The sequence below is a fragment of the Polypterus senegalus genome, chromosome 3, assembly GCF_016835505.1.
Source record: "Polypterus senegalus isolate Bchr_013 chromosome 3, ASM1683550v1, whole genome shotgun sequence".
Classification (NCBI taxonomy): domain Eukaryota; kingdom Metazoa; phylum Chordata; class Cladistia; order Polypteriformes; family Polypteridae; genus Polypterus; species Polypterus senegalus.
In genome coordinates, this window is record NC_053156.1 from 184,574,468 (window position 1) to 184,597,614 (window position 23,147).

Consider the following 23,147-nt stretch of genomic DNA (forward strand, 5'->3'; position numbering starts at 1 on the left):
AGAATGCAAACATATCTTCTCTTCAAAGGAGCGCCGTCAGGAGCAGAGAATGTCAGAAAGAGAGCGCGAGATAAGAAAAGCAAACAATCAAAAAATCAATACGTGCTTTTAAGTATGCCGATGCACCGCGATAAAGCGGCATTTTGTAGAGGAGCGTCTGTATCCTCTAGGCAAACAGCCTCTGTGCAAATAGCCCCTCTGCTCACACCCCCTCTGTCAGGCACAGAGAATGTCAGAGAGGGTGAGAGAGAACGAGAAAAGCAATCAAGCCCAGCGCGGGAAGCATATCGTATATCATTGAGGAGTTTTAGTTAATATGTAATACATGCTCTGATTGGGTAGCTTCTAAGCCATCCACCAATAGCGTCCCTTGTATGAAATCAACTGGGCAAACAAACTGAGGAAGCATGTACCATAAATTAAAAGACCCGTTGTCTGCAGAAATCCGCGAACCAGCGAAAAATCTGTGATATATATTTAGATATGCTTACATTTAAAATCCGCGATGGAGTGAAGCCACGAAAGTCGAAGCACGATATAGCGAGGGACTACTGTATTGCTCTAATTTCCCCTATTGTATTATTAATAAGTAGCCTTAGAATGCCTAATCTCACAGACTTACCACTGTTTATAAGGTATTATTGTATATAACTTATCCCCACCTTCCCTTCTATATCTATAACCTCAGGCAATTAGATGTAGTAAAAAGACAAGCAGGAGTTAAGTTACACATAAAATAATGTATTTACTGATAATATTCATAAATAATAACAATGCAAAGTACATTTGAATATTGGCAACCATACAACCTGATTAAATGGTGATATGCAGTTCAGGCGGCACACAGGCGGTCACATGTCTGTTCAATATGGCTGAAACTGTGCCCTTCATTGTGTTTTCAGTTCATGGTGTGGTGGTCTTCTTCATCAGATCAGTAAAAGAGAGAGAGAATGAGATAAAGCAACCAAATTTTTGGGTTTTCTTTCAAACCCATACAGCCAATAGGACATCATGGTACTTAAAGGCCTCTTTGACAAGCCAATTCCAAACAGCCATACCTCAGACCAATGGGGGAATAGAACATCTTAACACCTGCCACATCCCAAAGCCATATGTTAAGGTAACCTGGCTTTGAGTGGGGCAGGAGAGAAAGACTTTAGCAAAGAAACGCTCGCCAAACTGGTTTTAGGCACATCCACTCCCAACTCTGTTGTAAAATTCAAAGAGACTCAGTCGTAAATTGGGATGGGGGTGGTTTAGATAAACACTAAATTACATTGCTTTGCCTAAATTACAAATAAAGACATACAAAATATTTATCAAGTTTGATGCAAAATCTCACATCACAACACTCCACCCCGATGAATGTTTTGTACATTGTCTTTATAAATAGTCTTAATTGTTTAAAGAGTCTGTTGGATAACTTGTGCTTTGATTTGCAGTATTTGCTCTCCCAGTGTTAAAAGTTGTCCATGACCATTTGTCCATTACATATCTTCTTTATTTCAAAGACAATCTGAAGAACTTTGAAGCGCTGCTGATGACTTGTATCTGTTTCGGCTTGCTTCGACTGTTTCTTTAGCTTTCTGCAGTTTTCATATGTCATCAGATCTGGTGGTTCAAAATGAGACAAGTCCACACCTTCCACTAAACTAGCCCACTGAAAATTAAGTCTATTGTGTGAATTCTTAATCTGTACTGGTTTTGTGTCTAACTGCTAGTTAGACCTCTGTCCCAAATTATCTGTTTAAGCATATGCAGTTGTACAATTAACATTCAGTGCCAGTACAACCACTTCTGCGCAAGTGAGAGCACATGTGCCACTGCATAAACTGTTCACAAACCAACTTTCGTGGCCCCTCTTCACAAATTTGGGTTTGACTTAGTTGCCTCTTATACTTATCTACCAAAGGTGCAACTCTTGACTGCCATCAGCCTTTACCGGTATAGGCTGGCATTACCACCATGAGATATCACAGCTATGCAACTCTCATTCCCCTGCAGGCCATCCCTAGAGTTGTTTGCTCACCTTATGCGTACTCGTTGTGCTAAACACCTTGGTTCAGAAGGTGATTATTTAGAACTCGTGGTGTGGAGATGTACAGACTGTTTATAAGCCGTGCTCACAAGATGGGGAGTTTTTACTGCTGAAATGCTGACCCTATTATCTACCGAGGGAAATTCACTGCTGTGTTTTTGGCTGCTGTTTACATTTCCCCGCAAGCTAACTCTGCGGCAGCTCTTGGCAAACTCTATGATGTCATCAGCGCCTTAGAGACGGGTCATCCCAATGCTGAATTTATTGCAGTTTGGTGACTTTAATCAGTGCAGTTTACGGACTGTACTTTATAAATACCACCAACACGTGAACATTCCCACCTGTGAGAAGAACACACTGGATCATGTTTACAGCAACATACTCAGTGCATAGAGGGCTGCACCCCGCCCCCACTTCGGACAATCGGACCATGTCACTCTCTTCTGTACACAGCCTACAGACAAAGGCTGAAACAAACAAACCCTATCATTAAGCAAGTTAAACTTTGGACCCCAGAAACTGAGAGCACCCTGCAGGACTGTTTTGCTCAGACAGACTGAGATGTGTTTAGGGTTCCAGCTACTCTAGAGGACTCTTCTCTCAGCATACAGGACTATGCTGAGTACATGACTGGGTACATTAGCACCTGTATCGACAATATTATGCCCACAATACCAGACAGGAAGTTCCCCATCCAGACGCCCTGGATAAACAGTTAGCTATGCCACATGCTGTGTGCCCGCTCTCTTGCATTTAGATCAGGCACTGAGAGTAGAAAGCTGCAAAGGATTGACTAAGAAAAGCCATCACAGCAGCCAAGAGCCAGTACAGAGAGAAGCTGGAGGGCTTTTATTCTACTGCTGACTCTGGACGTATGTGGCAGGGCCTACAGCACATCACAGACTACAGGACCACCACCAGCACATCGGCTCTAAAGACAGTCCCTGTAAGGGGCTTCAGAAAATGCTGAAACATTCATAATTTTTTTTCTTTCCTGTGCTTTATTTTCTTCCAGGGGTCACACAGTAAAGGCTGTTTGTGAATCCTTCCATCTTGCTAAGGATGCTGGCTTTAAAGTGGTCGCTCATATGATGCCAGATCTACCCAATGTGGGACTGGAAAGAGACATAGAACAATTCATTGTGAGTGCTGTATTTTTTTTGTCTTTATTGTTCTAAGTATACAGTAATCCCTCCTCGATCGTGGGGGTTGCGTTCCAGAGTCCCCCGCGATAGATGAAAATCCGCAAAGTAGAAACCATATGTTTGTATGGTTATATTTATATATTTTAAGCCCTTATAAACTCTCCCACACTGTTAACATTATTAGAGCCCTCTAGACATGAAATAACACCCTTTAGTCAAAAGTTTAAACTGTGCTCCATGACAAGACAGAGATGACAGTTCTTTCTCACAATTAAAAGAATGCAAACATATCTTCTCTTCAAAGGAGCACCGTCAGGAGCAGAGAATGTCAAAGAGAGAGAGCGAGATAAAAGCAAACCATCAAAAAATCAATACGTGCTTTTAAGTATGCCGAAGCACCACGATAAAGCGCCATTTTTTGTAGAGGAGCGTCCGTATCCTCTAGGCAAACAGCCCCTCTGCTCACACCCTCTCTGTCAGGCAAAGAGAGTGAGAGAAATAGAGAAAAGCAAACAATCAAGCACCGCACGGGAAGCATATCTTATATCACTGAGGAGTTTTAGTTAATATGTAATACTTGCTCTGATTGGATAGCTTCTAAGCCATCCGCCAATAGCGTCCCTTGTATGAAATCAACTGGGCAAACAAACCGAGGAAGCATGTACCATAAGTTAAAAGACCCATTGTCCGCAGAAATCCACGGACCAGCGAAAAATCCGTGATATATATTTAGATATGCTTACATTTAAAATCTGCGATAGAGTGAAGCCACGAAAGTCGAAGCGTGATATAGCGAGGGATTACTGTATAACAGTAGATCTTTGAAGTAACCACTAATTTTTGGCATTTGTGCAACATTTCTTTTAATCTTTTGCAAAACTACACATTTATTGCAATATATTGTATATTGATTAGCACATTAACAGTGTAAAATTAAACTGTACTCTGAGCACATGACAATGATAACACTATGCGTATTTATTAATAGAGTCATTGGTAAAATATGTATTGGTTTTATTTCATTATTCTGCTTAAAGTTTATGTTTATGTAAAATATACATTATATTGTTAGTTTAGTCTATAAAGTAGTATTTAATTAAGTAAATTTTGTATAGTGCCAGATGTGAAACAGTTCGTTAATAAAATACCAAATAGCAAAATTGTATGATAAACAACAAGGAACCTTTACTTGACAAACAAGTGTCTGCTTTAAAAACAATTTTTGGAACAAAGTCTGAATTATCGTTGTATAATGAAGACATCCATATAGATCTGATATAGCTTATTTCAGGTAACTACAGTTAGGTCCATAAGTATTTGAACAGTAATGCAATTTTCATAATTTTGGCATTAACTAAAAGGATTTAACAGATATATCATATAAGCTATTTAGGAATGACAGGTATTTGTATACATTTTTATAAATGTCTTAACATTAATTTTTGGCCATTCTGCCATGTTTTAACAGGGCTTCCTGAAGAGGTCAAACTATAAACATCTTAAAAAGATATGCCAAATTGCACAACTTCCACTGCCTCTTTAACCTCCTTAGCATTGCATTTTTTTTGGCATGACAAATTAGATTTTTATTAAATCTCAAAAGTATAATAATGATACAAATAATAATAGTAATGATGAATAAAACTAATAATGTGAAATGAACAATAATAGCAAAAATAATAACAGTAATAATAATGCTGCTAATGATGCCAAAACAGTATAAAATCTCAAAATTAGTCCTTTGTGTAGTAAATTTTAAAGCCCAGTGAAAGACACAATCCAACGTCACAGTCGGGTCAATAATAACATTTTTCTTTTCAGATTTATCCGTTTTTGAACAGCACATTGCTCAAGAACAAGTTGGATTCTGTATAATCAATAAAATTTCTTCCATTAAGACGCTCTGGGTTGATCTGAGATGTACTGGGTTGACCGCATTTTTTTAGTGGTAGTGTGGACGGTGGATGTGCGTGAATGATTTGTTCTACAAGCTGTCATGTTTGCATAAGATACGGTTTTACCAGCTTTTAGTTTGTATAATTTGAATGCATTCTAAATGCACTGTTCTACCAGATGACAAAATATCATTTTGTAGTATTTCTTCTGTTGCTTCCGCATAATGGGATAGAAAGTCAGTTCTTAATCCACACGATGTTATGCCACCCATCGTGATATTACTTTAATGTCCCTCTTTTTTGTTTGCCTCCTAGCAATTTTGAATATATAACAATAGATACAATAGTATACTATTGTAGCTGTGTTTTCCCAGAATTACCAAAATTCAGCAGATCTAGGATAAAAAATGGGAATCAACAAAAGCCTGATGTGCTGAAATGATTCCACAGACAAAATATCTGTTTTTTTTTCTTAAATTTCAAAGTAAAACAGTTCACTCAAAAAAGAAAAAATTGAAATAGCAAAAAGTGAAAGGTTCTTGTTAAGAAAAGTTCTGTTCAAAACTTAACTCTTGTTACATATCAAATCCTTACATTTTACTTCAAAATGTTTATGAACCAAATCAAAACGATCAGAAAACTGTGCCTATCCCATTTCTAAGCTGAAAATGGGTCTTTTAAGTCCTTATGTACTGGGACCTATTCTAAACAACTGACTCAATTATCACACTGTATTTTAATTATAGCAAGAAAGTTCTAGCTCATACTAAGTTATATGGAGAAAAGACTATACCATTGTCTATGGCTATCAAAGAAATATATATTCTATTGAAATTAAAAAAAACACTAATATGAGTTTAACTCAGAGCTTTAACTTTCTAAGATTGGCTCTTACAACTATAATGAGAATTTTATCAAGATTATTTCCCACTTTACAAATCAATACATTTTTAGTTTAAAATATGATTATAATTTACACTGAAGTGCTTTTGTTACAAAATTATTATTTTCCAATATTGTTTATTTGTTATTGCAGAATTGTTGTATTTTCTTCCTGTATTGTCCAATTTTTATCATTTTAGAGTCACGCTTGTCACAGGTACAGAATACAGTGAAATTCATACTTAAATATGCAAATTTATGTTCTCTCAATAATAATTATTTTCTTTTGCTTTTATATGCTTTTTAATTACTGATTTTTCTCAACAGGAACTTTTTGAAAGTACTTCATTTCGTCCAGATGGAATTAAACTTTACCCAACATTGGTAATTCGAGGTACTGGTCTATATGAGCTTTGGAAGACAGGACGATATAAGAGCTATTCCCCAAGTTCACTTGTAGATTTAGTAGCACGCATTCTTGCTCTTGTACCTCCCTGGACTCGGGTCTATCGTGTTCAAAGGTTTGTGGATTATATATATATATTTGTGTTGATTGAAACTTTCTTCCTACTTCATCTAGCACCATTCTGAAAGGGGAACATTCATACAGTCATAAAATTCCACCTTGCTAGAGCTTTTTAAAGTTGAAATTTGGTCTGCCCTTTTTATTCAAAATGGTAAGATATATTAATTTGCAATATAATTTTGTGCAGAGTGAAAATGTTAACAGCTGAATGTCTGAGAATCTCCAGTAAAGGAATGTTCTTCAAGGTCATTCACCATATGTTCTTATCAATTATTTCTATTCAGAAATAATTAAAAAATATATATATTTTTGCATGGTCAATACTACAGTCTTTGACAACAAGTCTTTTGAAGGTCAGACAAGGATGTTTCAAAATATTTCAGACAATATTAAATTATATGAAGTCCATTTTTTTTCTGCCTATGATTACCAACTATACTTTCTCTTTTTGGTTTTAATCTCTGTTGCCATTACCCTCTTTTGACACAAGAAGTTTTGGTAAATAATTAAATAGATAAGTCCAAAAGAGAAGCAAAACAAATAAATCAAAACTTAAGAATAATATTATTTACAGGCCATTGACAAAACAAAGCAAACCAGAAAAAAAATAATTAGAAAATGTAATATTTAATTTTAAAATAAAAAAAAAAATAAATTTAAAAAGTACAAAATATAAAGCCCAAAAGAGAAGAAATAAATCAAATTTGAGAAAAATATTATTTATAGATCAGTAACGAAAAAAAGCAAGAGGGGGAAAAAAAGGAAATTTCAGCACCAGAATGTTGTAGAAATTGAAAGGTGAATTTTTACTTGGTTAATTAATTATCAGTTTTGCATTTGGCAATACTGGTATTTAATCATAAAATTCAGCTTAGACTGGGAACTGAAGCACACTCGTTTTTATATTTTTATTTGGTGTACTTTATTAGTCCCTGAATGGAACTTTACGATACAGAATAATACAATTTCTTAATATATAAAAGGATTATAGAAATATAACTTCATATATATTTATATATAGGACAAAACCCAGACAGACTAGACAGAGAAACATAACACAGGGAGCCTGCCAGTTTACTTGCTATTTAGAGTTCTAATTTATTTAGGCACAGATTGTTGGGTGGAGTTGTTTTGTTGCTGCTCAGTGTTCAAGTGGAGGATTCTTCTTGCATCAGAGTTTACTGTTTTTCTTTGCTGCTTGATCCTTTGTTTGTGGGGTACTGTGATGCTGCTTTTTCGGCTTGCTTTCAGCTGTTAGGCCCTGTTCTGTGTCATCTGCAACTTCATAGGTAAAATGTTTTTGGCCCATAGTATAAAAAGATAATCGGTTTCAGCTCTCCAAAGAGACAATGGTTGAAAATGACACACGTAAACACACATGTATGCGAACGTCTTTTATTTTGTACCGACTGATAGTTGGGCTTCAGCAACATGTCAATAGACCAATTTCTTTTTCTTTGGTTTTATTCCTAAGTAAAAGCATTCTTGTTAGGTTACACCTTTTGTGAAAGTGTTTATTGGATATTTGGGCTTCGATCTTCACACATCCTACACTTTATGTTAAAATGATGTCATTATTACTATAACATGTGAAAACATTTTCTGTTTTAGCCTTGTTTTCTGCATTTCTTGCTTTGCATTTCCTGTTATTCTATATTTACAGAGATCATTGTAGACATGGAACACGCTTGAAATGTACGTATTTCAAATTACAGTATTTCATTACCCATTTAATTGCTTACAAACACATCACCAGATAAAACTTATACACAACCTTGAACTGTGAGGATTGCAGCAGGGTGATGCCTTCATCCAATTATTTTTTTTTTATTGAGGGCAGTGTTTCAGGCTGCTTTCTGCTAATCTACACATGTGCAAAACAAAAGTGGACTGTCAGTGTAGTGATAAGGAGCTACAGGCTTCTTGGAGTATGTCAAGAAAAATTTTAAGATGGTTAGGGACAACACAAATTGCAAATTTCAGAGATTCTAGTGTTAAAGTCACTTCCAGTTATAAAATCAGTTTCTCTTAATAGGTGAGTTTTTCTGTCAATCAGAGTAGTTGTCTTCATTAATTTACAACTGTTTACAGTATTCTTGTTTGAGTAGGTTTAGCACCTTCTGGCTCAAGAAGTCTGCTGATGGTCCTCTGGAAAGTTGTTAGTTCAACTCTGATTTTCACCATTGGTATCATATGAAGTACAGGCATATCCTGATATAGTTTGGAGTTCAGTCATTTAGTTTGAAATGCTGGAAGAGGATTTGTGCAGCTGGATGTCTGTTAAATCTGTTGTTTTAACAGGCCTGATGTGCAACTACAGCCTAGTAGAATGGGTAATGCCTATATTATTCTACGGTATTCAAAAAGAGAGCAGTCTTTTCACATCCGTCCTCAAGGAGATTTTATACCCTATACCCTTTGCCATTTCACATGAGCAAATTAACAAAAATGTCTCCGATACAACTTCCATTAAGAATAATTCCAGTCCTGTTAAATGAAAAGACACTTAATTAGAAAATGGTTTGCCAGTGCTCAATATAATAGGCAATCAAAAATTGATTACTTACACACGTGGACAAAATTGTTGGTACCCTTCAGTCAATGAAAGAAAAACTCAAAATGGTCACAGAAATAACTTTAATCTGACAAAAGTAATAATAAATAAAAATTCTATGAAATTTAACCAATGAAAGTCAGACATTGCTTTTCAACCATGCTTCAACAGAATTATTTAAAAAAATAAACTCATGAAACAGGCCTGGACAAAAATGATGGTACCCCCAGAAAAGACTGAAAATAATGTGACCAAAGAGACATGTTAATCTAGGTGTGTCCACTAATTAGCATCACAGGTGTCTACAATCTTGTAATCAGTCAGTGGACCTATATATAGGGCTCTAGGTAGTCACTGTGTTGTTTGGTGACATGGTGTGTACCACACTCAACATGGACCAGAGGAAGCGAAGGAAAGAGTTGTCTCAGGAGATTAGAAAGAAAATTGTCAAAGGTAAAGGCTATAAGACCATCTCGAAGCAGCTTGATGTTCCTGTGACTACAGTTGCACATATTATTCAGAAATTTAAGATCCATGGGACTGTAGATAACCTCCCTGGACGTTGCCGCAGGAGGAAAATTGATGACAAATCAAAGAGACGGGTAATACGAATGGTAACAAAAGAGCCCAGAAAAACTTCTAAAGAGATCCAAGGTGAACTTCAAGCTCAAGGAACATCAGTGTCAGATCGCACCATCCGTCGTTGTTTGAGCCAAAGTGGACTTCATGGGAGACGACCAAGGAGGACACCATTGTTGAAAACAAATCATAAAAAAGCCAGACTGGAATTTGCCAAAATACATGTGGACAAGCCACAAAGATTCTGGGAGAATGTCCTATGGACAGATGAGACAAAAATTGGGGGGGGGTCTTGCAACAGGACAATGACCCAAAACACACAGCTAAAAACACCCAAGAATGGCTAAGAGGAAAACATTGGACTATTCTAAAGTGGCCTTCTATGAGCCCTGACCTCAATCCTATTGAGCATCTTTGGAAAGAGCTGAAACATGCCGTCTGGAAAAGGCACCCTTCAAACCTGAGACAACTGGAGTAGTTTGCTCATGAGGAGTGGGCCAAAATACCTGCTGAGAAGTGCAGAAGTCTCATTGACAGTTACAGGAATCGTTTGATTGCAGTGATTGCCTCAAAAGGTTGTGCAACAAAATATTAAGTTAGGGGTACCATCATTTTTGTCCAGGCCTGTTTCATGAGTTTATTTTTTTAAATAATTCTTTTGAAGCAATGTTGAAAATCAATGTCTGACTTTAATTGGTTAAATTTCATAGAATTTTTATTTATTATTACTTTTGTCAGATTAAAGTTTTTCTTTCATTAACTGAAGGGTACCAACAATTTTGTCCAAGTGTGTACATAACTGAAGTACATTATTTGCCATTGATTTGAAGAATGAGATTGAACATGTTGTAGATACCTAGTTTGCTCAAGGTACTTATATACTGACTGTGTACACATAGGCAGTAAATGTGTTGTGCATACATTGCATTTACTGTACTGTAGAAGATCTGAATGCATCAGGAATGTAAATTCATCAGGAGTGGGCAGGAGGAGGAGTATGGGAACCTAATCAAGGACTTTTTTAAATGATGCGACTCAAACCACTTACACCTGAACTCAGCAAATCCAAGGAGCTGGTGGTGGATTTTAGGAGGCCCAGGCCCCTCACAGACCCCGTGATCATCAGAGGTGACTGTGTGCAGAGGGTGCAGACCTATAAATACCTGGGAGTGCAGCTGGATGATAAATTGGACTGGACTGCCAATACTGATGCTCTGTGCAAGAGAGGACAGAGCCAACTCTACTTCCTTAGAAGACTGGCATCCTTCAACATCTGCAGTAAGATTCTGCAGATGTTCTATTAGACGGTTGTGGCAAGCACCCTTATCTACGCGGTGGTGTGCTGGGGAAGCAGCATAAAGAAGAGTGAAGCCTCTGATGCAGACATGTTCTGCTTGTGCTTGTTTCATGAGCTTGTCCTCTTAAGTTTCCTGTTGAGCATTTAGAATGCATGCAAATTTAGATATACAGTAAATCAGGTGGCTGCCTTGGCCATTCAAGAACATTACCATTTTTGTTAGCTTTGAAAAACTTGTGTGTTGCCTTAGCAGTATGTTTGGGATCAATATATTCTTAAGATCATTAGGTCTGTTCAGTGAGTTTGGGGGCATTTACTGGAACTTGAGTAGATGTTTCTATACACCTTCAAATTCACTGTGCAACTGCTAACAGCAGTTACTTTATGATTGAGGATAAGTGTGCCAGTATGTGTGTCGGCCATACTTACCCAAGCTATATCACCTCCACCACTGTGTTTAATAGATGAGGTGATATGCTTTGGATCTTGGGCAGTTCCTTTTTGTCTCCACACTCCTCTTGCCATCACTTTGATACAGGTTCATCTCTGTCTTGTCTGTCCATAAGATGTTTTTCCAGAATTCTGTAGGCCAATACTTGTTTGTATCTTGCAGTGTGGCATCTGTACTTTTTTGTAAACTGTAATTGAGCCATGGAACCGATAGTGATATCATCTGTTCTAAATCAGACATTTTTTCCCACAGCTGGTCTGTAGAGATAACAGGAGAAGGTTTAGTGCACCCCGACACCCCCTGGCCTGGCGTGGAATTACCTTTGCTTGGGCCATACAACATCTTCCTAGTCGCACATGTGTGACATGCCCCCCATTGCCACCCCCACCCAACAAGCCCAGACACATCGGGTCGGGTGTACCTGTCCGAGAAGTCGTGGTATCAAGAAAGGGCATTGGCTTGCAGTACACCACTGCGATAAACGACCGAATACTTATGTCTGTAGATCTACAAACCACCTTGTGACGCATAGATTGGACTCCCTATGCAAGGCCATCCACTGTAATGGTGCGTGGTCTGTCACAAGAGTGAATTCATGCCCCTAAGAGGTAATATCTCAGCTGAGTAATTGCCCATTTAATAGCCAAAGCTTCCCGCTCCACTACCTGGTTTCACGATCCAGCAGTTTCCGGCTCAGGTACATCAACACTTTGGCTCATCGCGGCTCTAAGTCCTGTGTCTGAAGCATCTGTCTGGAGGATGAAAAGCATAGAAAAGTCAGACGCTTTCAGTATAGGAGCTGACGTAAGCTCCATTTTCAAAAGTTACCAAAAGTTAGACCACTTGTAACACTGAAAGATGCTGAGAAATTAGTTCACGCTTTTGTTTTCAGTCAGCTACATTACCGTAGCGCACTCCTCTCAGGACTACCCAAAAAAGACATAAATTGTTTGCAACTAGTGCAGAATGCAGCTGCTAGAATCCTAACTAGGAAAAGAAAATCCGAACACATTTAACCAGTTTTGATGTCACCTGTGGTTACCTGTGTCATTCAGAATTAACTTTAAAATACTGCTTATGGTTTACAAAGCCTTAAATAATCTCACTCCATTTTATATATCAGAATGTCTGACACCTTATATTCCAAATTGTAACCTTAGATCTTCAAATGAGTGTCTGCTTAGAAATCCAAGAGCTAAACTTAAAAGAAGTGGTGAGGCGGCCTTCTGCTATTATGCACGTAAAATCTGGAATAACCTGCCAATAGGAATTCGCCAAGCTAATGCAGTGGAGCACTTTAAAACACTGCTGAAAACACATTACTTTAAAATAGCTTTCTCATAACTTCATTTTAGATTAATCCTGATGCTCTGTATATTCAACAGATTATCATATCTATTCATGGTGGCTCCAAAATCCATACTAACCCCTACTCTCTCTTCCGTTCTTTTCCCGGTTTTCTTGTGGTGGTGACCAGCGCCACCATCTAATCAAAGCACCATGATGTTCCTACTTTGATGGATTAAAGGCCAGAAGTCCACATGACCATCATCATCAAGTCTTTCTATGAGAACCCTGAATACAATGAGGACTGATCATTTATGTTAGGTAGAATGCCCAGAGGGAGTTGGGCTGCCTCATGGTCTGTAACCCCTGCAGAATTTATTTTTTATCCAGCCGTCTGGAGGTTCTTTTTTGTTTTTTCTGTCCTCCATGGCCATCTGACCTTATTTTTATTCTATTTTAATGAGTTTTGTCTTATTTTAATTCTTTCTTTGTCTTTTTTTTCTCTTTTTCTTCATCATGTAAACCACGTTATTTGTATGAAAATGTGCTATATAAATAAATGTTGTTGTCACAATAATAGTTATATGCATGGACCTTCTGTCAAAATGATTTATGACCCTTAACCCCCCCTCATCCCCCACCCCCCACACCACACACACACACACACACACACACACACACACACACACACACACACACACACACACACACACACACACACACACACACACACACACACACATGACGTAATCCCGGAAGTCCCGCCCTGCTGATGTCATGCCGGAAGTCCCGAATCCCCTAAGCTGACGCCATGTCTACCCCCATGTGACATAGCCCCGACCCCCGGCACCTGATTGGTTCAGGAAACTGTCAAGGGCTTTTTGATGGGTGTCTGAGCCTCATTGAACCTGCCCCCGGCAACTGATTGGCTCTACTTTCTGTCAAGGGCCTTTTGATGGATGTCTGAGCCTCCTTGAACCCGCCCCCAGCACCTGATTGGTTCAGGAAACTGTCAAGGGCCTTTTGATGGATGTCTGACCCTTGTTTGAACTCATCTCACAGCCATCTGCTTAATTAAACAAACTGTCAAGAGCAGCCCCCCTCCTTGAACGGGCATGCCCGGGGCATGTCCTGACAAATCCAGGCCAGTTACAGACCTGTTAGAAAACACGCGCACAAGCGTTTCAAGGGGCAGAGCTGCCTGCCTCTACGGTTTGGGTAAGAACTCTATCTATCTATCTATCTATCTATCTATCTATCTATCTATCTATCTATCTATCTATCTATCTATCTATCTATCTATCTATCTATCTATCTATCTATCTATCTATCTATCTATCTATCTGTTATTTAAAATAATCTACGACTTTAAAGATCTAAGTCTTAGTTTAGCACTTGTAAACCGTTTTTTATTTTATCTAAGTCAAGCCCCCAGACATTCTCTGCACTGACAAGCTGTCCCTTCACTCTCCCTACACAGTTAACGCATGAGAGCTGAGACAGCCTCTGCGTGCACCCCCGAGATGCCCCTGGCTCGAAGCTCCAAGCGCACATGCAGTCAAGGTCGAAAGACGAGTTGCCGGCTCTCTGTCTAAACTTCCTAGTCCCCCACATGTCCCTGCCAGTTCTGAAAGGCCGGTATAAAAAGCGAAGCATTTTGTTCTATCTACGATTTTAAGATGAACACGCTATTAAAACATCTCATCTTTGCTTCAAACTAAGTCAAGCTGCTTTTTTCCATCTCACAGACAGATTCTGCAGTAAAAAACAGCCTTAGTGGTGATTCAAGCATCCCACCTCACAGAAAGAAATCAAGCAGTCCGGCTTTTTAGCAGCCCCTGCTCTCTCTCAAAAATGACAGGCTCTGTGTAGACAGAGAGAGCCGGACAACACCCCTGCTGCAAACTGTATGAGGCTGGAGCTCTGCTGACAGATACACCCCCACATTCCCCCCCCCCCCCTTCGCTGTGTTCTATGCAGCATGCTTGTCAACCCCCCCACCCTAACCCGGAACGGGAGCGCAGCTGCTCAGTCCGGGAGAACAAGTTACGTGTGTAACTTTTAAAAGTTAAGGGATTTTAAAATCACCTACACAGTTAAATAATAGGCAACAGGGACCTTTTAAAGAACATTTGAGACGTCTTTAAATCTAGCCTCGGATGTATATTTTGTATATCTTTAAAAAAAGCCCTGTTCCATCCATTACCCCCCCATTTTAAATAATCAGCTGCCCCAAAGGAAAAAGATCGCGAAAGCATGGCGAATAGTTTTCTAAAAGTTAGAATTGTATTCAAATAATCGCACAAATATTTACCAGAAGCAGGATTCGAAACCACGCTGGCATTTTCCCCTTGAATCTTAAAGCCATAGCCTTAAACAGATCGGACCTCCGGGGGTACAGAAATGCGCTTCACAGCCCAGAGATGGAAGAGTAGGGAGGAAAGGATGGGGCGCGATTCACAGCACCTAGGCAACAGTTTGCATCCGATGTGAAAAATTGCCTTACCTTGTGGAATGCAGCTTGTAAAACAAAGGATGTTTTTAGGAGACATTCCAAAGATACGATGAAACGAGCATTGCTTGTGTGCAGTTCAAATGATTGGTAAACATTTGGTATCATAAAGCACATCCAAAATACATCTCTATAAAGTGAGATGCTTTAAAATTGGTCTAAAACCTTTTTACATCCCCATTTAAATATATTCCGGTTCAAATGATTGGCAAACAGCTTCTGCCATAAAGCACTTCCAAAATACAGCTCTATAAAGAGAGATGCTTTAAAATTGGTCTAAAACCTTTTTTTTCCACCCCATTTAAATATAAACTGCTCAAAAAAAATTAAAGGAACACTTTGAAAACACATCAGATCTCAATGGTAAAAAGAAATCCTCCTGGATATCTATACTGATATAGACTGGGTAATGTGTTAGGAACGAAAGGATGCCACGTCGCCCCAAAAATCAGAGTGAAAAAATTATGTGGCAGGCTAGTCCATTTTGCCAAAATTTAATTGCAGCAACTCAAAATTGTACGCAACACTTTGTATGGCCCCTGTGTTCTTGTATACATGCCTGACAACATCGGTGCATGTTTCTAATGAGATGACAGATGTTGTTGTGGGGGATCTCCTCCCAGACCTGGACCAGGGTATCACTGAGCTCCTGGACAGTCTGAGGTGCAACCTGGTGGCATTGGATGGACCAAAACATAATGTCCCAGAGGTGTTCTATTGGATTTAGGTCAGGAAAGTGTGGTGGCCAGTCAATGGTATCAATTCCTTCATCCTCCAGGAACTGCCTGCATACTCACCACATGAGGCCAGGAATTGTCGTGCACCAGGAGCCACTGTACCAGCATAGGGTCTGACAATGGGTCCAAGGATTTCATCTTGATACCTAATGGCAGCCAAGGTCAAGCCTGTACCGGTCTGTGTGACCCTCCATGGATATGCCTCCCCAGACAATCATTAACCCACCACCAAACTGCTCATGCTGAATGATGTTACTGGCAGCATAATTTTCTCCATGGCTTCTCCAGACCCTTTCACTTCTGTCACATGCTCAGGGTGAACCTGCTCTCATCTGTAAAAAGCACAGGGCACCAGTGTTGCATCTGCCAATTCTGGTATTCTATGGCGAATGCCAATCGAGCTGCATGCTGCTGGGCAGTGAGCTCAGGGCCCATTAGAGGACATGGGGCCCTTGGGTCACCCTCATGAAGTCTTTCTGGTTGTTTGGTCAGAGACATTCACACCAGTGGCCTGCTGGAGGTCATTTTGTAGGGCTCTGGCAGTGCTCATCCTGTTCCTCCTTGCCTAAAGGAGCAGATACTGGTCCTGCTGATGGGTTATGGACCTTCTATGGCCCTCTCCAGCTCTCCTAGAGTAACTGATTGTCTCCTAGAATCTCCTCCATGCCCTTGAGACTGTGCAGGGAGACACAGCAAACCTTCTGGCAATGACATGTATTGATGTGCCATCCTGGAGAAGTTGGACTACCTGTGCAACCTCTGTAGGGTCCAGGTATCGCCTTATGCTACCAGTAGTGACACTGACTGTAGCCAAATGCAAAACTAGTGAAGAAACAGTCAGAAAAGATGAGGAGGGGAAAAATGTCAGTAGCCTCCACCTGTTAAACCATTCCTGTTTTGGGGGTCATCTCATTGTTGCCCCTCTAGTGCATCTGTTGTTACTTTCATTAACACCACAGCAGCTGAAACTGATTAACAACCCCCTCTGCTACTTAACTGACCAGATTAATATTCCATAAGTTTCATTGACTTTATGCTATACTCTGATTAAAAAGTGTTCCTTTAATTCTTTTGAGCAGTATATTTTGATATAAGCCTTGTAAAAATCACACAGTTAAATAATAGGCAACAGCACCCTTTTTAAATGGCTTATTTTAAAAAAGCCTCGGTGTATAAAAAGTATTTCCCCAAACTTAGATTTTAGACATTTATAGGTCTAAAAGTTAGGGCGCCTTCAACGTGCTGTCATTCTGGGAAAAAGGTAAAGACGCTTTGGCAAGCTACGAATACAGATGACATTTTCCCAATACATGCTGCGCTCGCCTGAAGCTAAAGTGGTGGTGGGGAGTAGTGCGCTTCACAGCCCAGAGATGGCTGAGTAGGGAGGAAAGGATGGGGCGCAATTCACAACACCTAGGCAACAGTTTGCGTCCGATGTGAAAAATTGCCTTACCTTGCGGAATGCAGCTTGTAAAACAAAGGATGTTTTTAGGAGACATTCCAAGGACGCGGTGCAACGAGCGTTGCTTGTGTTCGGTTCAAATTATTGGTAAACATGAAGCACTTCGAAAATACCGCTTTATAAAGAGAGATGCTTTAAAATTGGTCTAAAACCTTTTTTCATCCCCATTTAAATATATTCCGGTTCAAATGAATGGCAAACAGCTGCTATCATAAAGCAATTCCAAAAATACAGCTCTATAAAGAGAGATGCTTTAAAATTGGTCTAAAACCTTTTTTTCCATCCCTTTTTAAATATATTTTGATATATAAGCCTTGTAAAAATCACACAGACGTATGCCGCAGTTCCCTTTCAAATCATGTTTGAGTCGTCTAAAATATCTAGCCTGGGCTGATTGGTGGCTGATACCAAAAATGTTTACATATATACAGAGCTTAACTTTAGGGTTTATTTTCCTAAAATCAGACAAAAGACAGTTACTAAAAAAGAGCAAAATCCTAATTTCCTTAATTACGTTGTCCTCCTGGCTGAGTAATGAACCATGTCCTATACATGTCGAGATGCCAGCCCATGTCTGCCGTCCCTTACAAAATGAGTAACCTAAAAACGTTATATAGTGTAAGTATAATATAATGAAGTTATTTTTAAAAGTAACACCACACCGCTCAAGAGAGACTGATTCCACGTGTGTTTTTGAATTTTCTGTGGTCAGTGATTTTTTAATTTTTTGCTTAGCTCATTTCTATCACCTAGGAGCCTTTTGACAAAGGAAAACTCTGTAAGTACACTTGTGCATTTAAACGGAGATTTATAAGAAAGTAGGTTGCACACCTTATCCTAGTTTTGTACGTGCATTTAAAAGCACTCACTGTTACACTAGCACAAAATGTTGATATTTTCTGTCTACTCAAAACTAAAATTATTTCTATTAACACTGGGGATAATTAGAAATCATTTTACTATTTTTAATTAAAAAGTTAAAAAAAAGCAAAGCCCAATAATGATTTTTGTTTCTACGGTGGTTTGGCGCCCTGCCCGGGATTGGTTCCCTGCCTTGCGCCCTGTGTTGGCAGGGATTGGCTCCGCAGACCCCGACCCAGTGTTCGATTCAGCGGGCTCTCTGATGCACATCCGAAGTTCATTGAACTAAAATATCAGAGCTAATTACTCTTTCTGCTTAAACAAATGATCAAATATTTAGGTAATTCTTAATTAAACACTAAAGCATTAGTGAACAAAATACATTTTCAGTAGCCAAGTAAAATGACCAGTTGCTTTAACATGAAAATAAAGCATTATAAGAAAAATCCCTTTTTCCAACAGTTTTCTTGACCGGTCTTTGGAATTATCAGTGCCTTTCAGATCACATCCACTCCAAACATAGTATAGAACATAATTTCTGTACTCATTTTAAATGATAATAGCTAGTATAAAGGCCCTAAAGGAACTGGAGACATCAAATATCTTCTATCATAAATCTTTTCTTGCCAGCCCAAGTCATTCAGATTCTGCTTACAACACACATGTACGATTATTTTTCTCAAACGGCCAAATCTTTGACCTGCTAATCATGAAAAAAAATCAGATTTTATTCTCATGACACTTTTATCGACATTTATCTACCTCTATATTTATTTTTCTGTATCAGAATGTAGTTTAAGTTCATTTGTTTTGGGTTCAATAGATGTATTTTTCATATTTTCGATACTTGTTTTCTTTTTTTCACATCTTCGAGTCCCCTTTTTGTTACTTCGCGCCCCCTAGCGGGGTTCGCCCCAAATTTAAGAACCACTGTGTATGGTTTTATTTGTAAAGCACTCTGCGGCATTTCAAGCTAAGTTAGATTCCCTTGTTTATTTAGCCGTCCATGGTAATAGCCTTCCATTTTAAATCAGTTATGAACCCCTGAAAATAAGAACGGTTATAGAAGCCTGTACACTACAGGGCTGATGATGATTAGGCTTTGGACACGTGAGGCCAATCAGGATGGAAAATGTTTTAGTGAATAGTTACATCATATCTATTATATGTGTTAGCACAAGGATTAAAATTTTACTAAAACTGTGAGGTTTTATTCTTTTTTTTAGGTAGTCCAGGTAACATAGGACAGCTGTCATTGAAAACTGCTTTTCCCTCTGTTTGTGAAAAAGCACCCTTGGTTTTAGTAGCATTCAGGATGAATGGGATGTAAGTTTAAACTGTGATTCCAAGAGTCAACAAGTGTCTGTAAAAGAGTCAAAGGAAAAGGGTTTGTGCAGGGATCATAGTCAGGGGCAGAGTAAGCTAGACTTTATTATTTCAGAATAAAACAATGACTTGCCCCTGTCACAAAGATAAGGCAGTAAAAACTAAAATGTACAAATACTAAGTCACAGAGGATATTAAAAACATCTTAAGACCGGATCAACAAAGGATCACTCCAAGCTCACCGCACACTACAACAGAACCTACGTGTTCAGCGATATATCATCAGCTAAACTGTCATCTATGTAGGCAGTTCCACGGGATTGCAAAGAGTTGGGGAAAACATTATTTAACATCGGCTAGTATGAGGCTAATTAACATTAGCCGATTATTATTAGAATTTTATCTGGCAGTAAAAGTTAGGCTTGTGTTCCTCCTGATTCAGGAAGAACATTAAATATTGGAGTTTAGAATATGAACTAGACTGGTAGTCATGATGGTAAGGACATTTGTGCCAAAATAAATAAATATGAAGTAAATAACCACATGAAAAAGTGGAGTGATTACAATTTGAAAAACTGATGTATAAACACATTTGAAATAAATAAGAAGCTTTTTTTGACATGCACAGTCTGGAATAGTCTGAATGTGTCCTAAAGATTTCATTTTTAAATAAAGCTTAAAAAGGCAAATTAAAAATATTAAATCTGAATAAAACACAGAAATATCATTTAATGATATCAATTAGGGTTAAGTATTATCAAGCACTGGGATCTATTTATAAGGTTTATTTAATTTAGTTATAAACAAAATGATTGGTGGAATTTTGCTTTGAAATTAAGAATAGTTTGACAGAGCTTTAAGAATCAGAATGCAAGACAAACTTCTCACACTCTATAACAAAATGTTGCTGTTCCAATTGGAGTATCTCTGATCTCTGTTTTATGTTAACCTTTTGACAAGAAGCCCCTGGTCACGGAAATATACCACCTATATTGAAAATGAACGGTGCCGACATGCTAACTACAACAACAACAACATTTATTTATATAGCACATTTTCATACAAACAGTAGCTCAAAGTGCTTTACATAATAAAGAATAGAAAAATAAAAGACACAATAAGAAAACAAAATAAATCAACATTAATATCGAATAAGAGTAAGGTTCAATGGCCAGGAGGGACATAGAAAACAAAAAAACTCCAGACGGCTGGAGAAAAACAAAATCTGTAGGGATTCCAGACCATTAGACTGCCCAATCCCCTCTGGGCATTCTACCTAACATAAATGAAACAGTCCTCTTTGGATTTAGGGTTCTCACGGAAGGGCTTGATGAAGTAAAGTTCTGCCTTTTAATTCATCCATCATTGTTGGAGCATCATGAAGCTTTGAGTGGGTGGAGGTGGCGCAGGCCACCACCACAAAGAAACTGGTCTCGTCCGATGCAAGAGATGGACGTCTGAAGTGGAGCTCCGCTAGCAGTGGTGCTATTTTTCATATTATTTGCTTATTATTCTGAGATATCCTGTATTTATTCAACCCAAAAGGCACTGCTACAGTATATGTAAGCACATATAAACATGGCCAACAAGAAGGGGGGTTCGAAAGAATCGAAAACTAAAGCTACATCCAAGCTGCGATCAGCAAGCCCCAGTTAAAGATACGGCCTATCAGAGACAGACCTGGATCAGATGGGCGAAAGCACAGACTTCTCGGGACCACGGTCCGCTACATCATCGCCGGCTGAGAGCCAAAAAGGGAGCGAAGGTGCGATCATGAGTGCAGATGTGGATAGCTCGCCGATTGGAGAAGATTACCTGAAACTGGAAAGGGCCGGGAAGTCCGTGGCTTCAGTTACGCAAATTCGCGAGCCTGGAGCAGCCGGGACACCGGCTTCAGCAAAGTCTGCTGCTTCATCTATGGTACAAGAAGGCACAATTGAACTATCTGAACTGAAAGTGTTGCTCGCTGAGCTCACGCAAGATATAAAGAAAAGCGAGAAGGCTAATGAGAAAGCAACGGCAAAGGCATTTGAGAGACTGAAACAGGAATTGAAACAGGAGATGAAACAGGCCAATGAATGGCTGCGACATGAATTCCAACAGGCAAATGAAAGGCTGCGACAGGAATTCCAACAGGCAAATGAAAGGCTGCGTCAAGAGGTACAACTCGAGCTTCGACAGGTGCTGGGTAAAATTGAAGAGCGCATTCAGAAAAACTTGGTTAAACTGTGCACGTTTGCTGATCAATTGGAGCATCTTAAGGAGACATTCACGAATCGGATCGAAATGACCGAATATTTAGCTGCCAGTGCCGAGGAAAGAGCAGTAAATGTCAGTTCCGAATGTAAAAAACTTGGAGACAGACTGGCTGCTTAGAAGATGGGAGTAGAAGGTATAATGTCAGAATTGAAGGTCTGCCGGAGAATCGAGAAAGTTCAAACCCTGTGAAATTCGCAGCTGAACTTTTTCTAAAATAATCGGGGGCGACTTTAAAGCAGAATCTGAGATAGCAGCAGCTTACCGCGTACGCGGATCAAACACCGTCAAACCCCGACCAAAATCTTTTATAGTTCGTTTTGAACGATTATCATTTAAGCTAGAGGTGATGGCACTCCTCAGAAACAAGGAAGATATTATATATGAAAATAACCACATTCGTATCTTCCCTGACTTCTCTCCAGCAACAGCTATTAAACGCCCAGCCTTCTATAATATTAAACAGCGGCTTCGGCAAGCCAATGTCAAATACAGCCTCCTGTATCCGGCAATACTGAAAGTGGAATGGCAAGGTCATTTCTATGTCTTCGCTAGCAAGGAAGAAGCAGAAAATGAATTAAGAAAGCTGATCCCGGGACTATTCTGATACATAATAGTGAGTCATGGCGGTAAATGATAAAGCTAGGATTAATAATCTACTGTCTGATCTATTCGTTTTAAAATATGGGTTTTTTACCAGCATATATTCTCATATATTCTTATTATTTCTTAGTATTACTAGGGCGCTATATGTTTATGTTTGATTGTGCTTAATTACTTTTTCCTCCTTTTTTTTCCCTCTTTTTCTTTTCTAATTATTTCATGTGTACCCTAAACGAGACTGTTCAATATCATACCCTTGCTATTACTGCATTAAGACTTGTTATGCTTATTTTGGACACATCTTTAACACCATCACCCGGGTTTATTATCTGGGGGTATCATCTTAATGCACTAAAATTGCTGAAGACTATATATATATATTTTAAGTGCAAAAATCTTTTTTTTTTTTCTTTTAAAGACTATATTGGTAACAGATATCTCTATCTTTTAACCCTAAAGCGCCACTGCATAGGGGCTTGTTGTGCTTTGGACGTGCTCTGTCTCTGGGTATGTCAGAGGACTGGGACTGCGTGAAGTGGGTTTTAGCCTCACTTGGGGAGGCAAAAAGGGAGGGTGGGGGGTTAAGGGGGGGAGAGAAAGGGAGCAGGCTTGATCTATACCTAATCTATCATCTCAATCTTTATAATTATAACTATCAACTTAATAATAACCTGCATGGCAACAACTCTTGGGGAAATAGGAAATTAAGACCTAAACTATTTCACTTCCAGTTAAG

General features: G+C 38.9%; 1 protein-coding gene across 1 annotated transcript in view; it reads left to right on the forward strand.

Annotated features, from left to right (window-relative positions):
- The window catches only part of elp3 (elongator acetyltransferase complex subunit 3), a 412,219-nt gene that overhangs the window by 216,929 nt on the left and 172,143 nt on the right, over positions 1–23,147 (forward strand). Inside the window, exons 9-10 of the mRNA XM_039748296.1 lie at positions 3,054–3,180; positions 6,288–6,481. Coding sequence (XP_039604230.1) covers positions 3,054–3,180; positions 6,288–6,481 — 321 coding nt within the window. The remainder of the gene's footprint in view (positions 1–3,053; positions 3,181–6,287; positions 6,482–23,147) is intronic.